The sequence below is a fragment of the Mandrillus leucophaeus genome, unplaced genomic scaffold, assembly GCF_000951045.1.
Source record: "Mandrillus leucophaeus isolate KB7577 unplaced genomic scaffold, Mleu.le_1.0 Scaffold4, whole genome shotgun sequence".
Taxonomy (NCBI): domain Eukaryota; kingdom Metazoa; phylum Chordata; class Mammalia; order Primates; family Cercopithecidae; genus Mandrillus; species Mandrillus leucophaeus.
This window is the reverse complement of record NW_012104253.1, coordinates 9,930,270-9,931,203: the sequence shown is the minus strand read 5'-3', so window position 1 is coordinate 9,931,203 and position 934 is coordinate 9,930,270. Positions and strand designations below refer to the sequence as shown.

The following is a 934-nucleotide window of genomic DNA, read 5'->3' as shown; positions in this document are numbered from 1 at the left end:
TACAGAATGTGGCCCGTCTACATCGCCATCACTTTATTGTACTGTCACCCTTAATTTAACTATAAATACTACGGTGGGGGCTAGTCGCGGGCGGCGTCGGGCTGCTGGGCTGTGGGTCCCGGCGCGCCCTGACCCGAGGCGCCGACCCTCCCGGCTCTGTACACTATTTACAGCTCTTCGTTCCTCTTTCTCGACCCCCTCCCGCAAGGCAGCGCGTGTGCAAGAAAGTAGCATCGTCTGTCTGTGCAAGTCCTTCGAGTTAGGTAAGTAATACGAGCAAGTGTCCCGCGGCCGTCAGCTGTCCGAGTCCAAATCGCTTTTACCTTCCTCTTCCCTCTTCTCCGGTGATGCCTTCGACGACGACGACGACGTCTTGTTCCACTTCTCCGCGTTCTCCGACTCCTCCGATGAGGACCGCTTCTGCCGCCTCCATTTGGCGCGGCGGTTCTTAAACCAGACCTGTTGCGCAACGGAGGACAAAACATTTCAGATCAAAGGCGCGCTTCCCCCAGTCCCGGGGCACCAGGGTAGCTCGGTGTGGCGGCGGGACACCCCGCGCAGGCCAACAAAAGGAGGGGAGCCGCTCGCTCCCGCTTCCGCGTTTTCATTCAACTTCCTGGGCCTAAAGCGCCCTCCAGCAGCCTGCGGGCCGCCATCGGGATGTTTTTAAAGTGCGGGTAGAGCCAAGCAGGGCTGGGCAAACCCGGCTGGGGCCCCACCTCGCGGGGAAAGACCGCTAGGCGCCCGCGGCAGGCCCCGGCGCCTACCTCCACTTTCTCCTCGCGGAGGTGCACTTTCCGGGCCAGCTGCTCGCGCGTGCCCACGTCCGGGTACTTGGTCTCCTGGAAGAGGTTCTCCAGCGCTTCGAGCTGCTCGTCAGTGAAGATGGTGCGGTGCCGAGCTTGGAGCGGTGGGCTCTGCGGGAGCTCCAGGA

At 62.0% G+C, this 934-nt stretch overlaps 1 protein-coding gene across 1 annotated transcript in view; it reads right to left on the bottom strand.

The window, feature by feature from the left end:
- Positions 1–11: 11 nt before the first annotated feature.
- Positions 12–934, bottom strand: part of GSC (goosecoid homeobox) — a 5,955-nt gene continuing 5,032 nt past the window's right edge. The window contains exons 5-6 of the mRNA XM_011991808.1: positions 768–917; positions 12–459 (exon numbers count right to left, since the gene is read on the bottom strand). Coding sequence (XP_011847198.1) covers positions 295–459; positions 768–917 — 315 coding nt within the window. The 3' untranslated portion in view covers positions 12–294. The remainder of the gene's footprint in view (positions 460–767; positions 918–934) is intronic.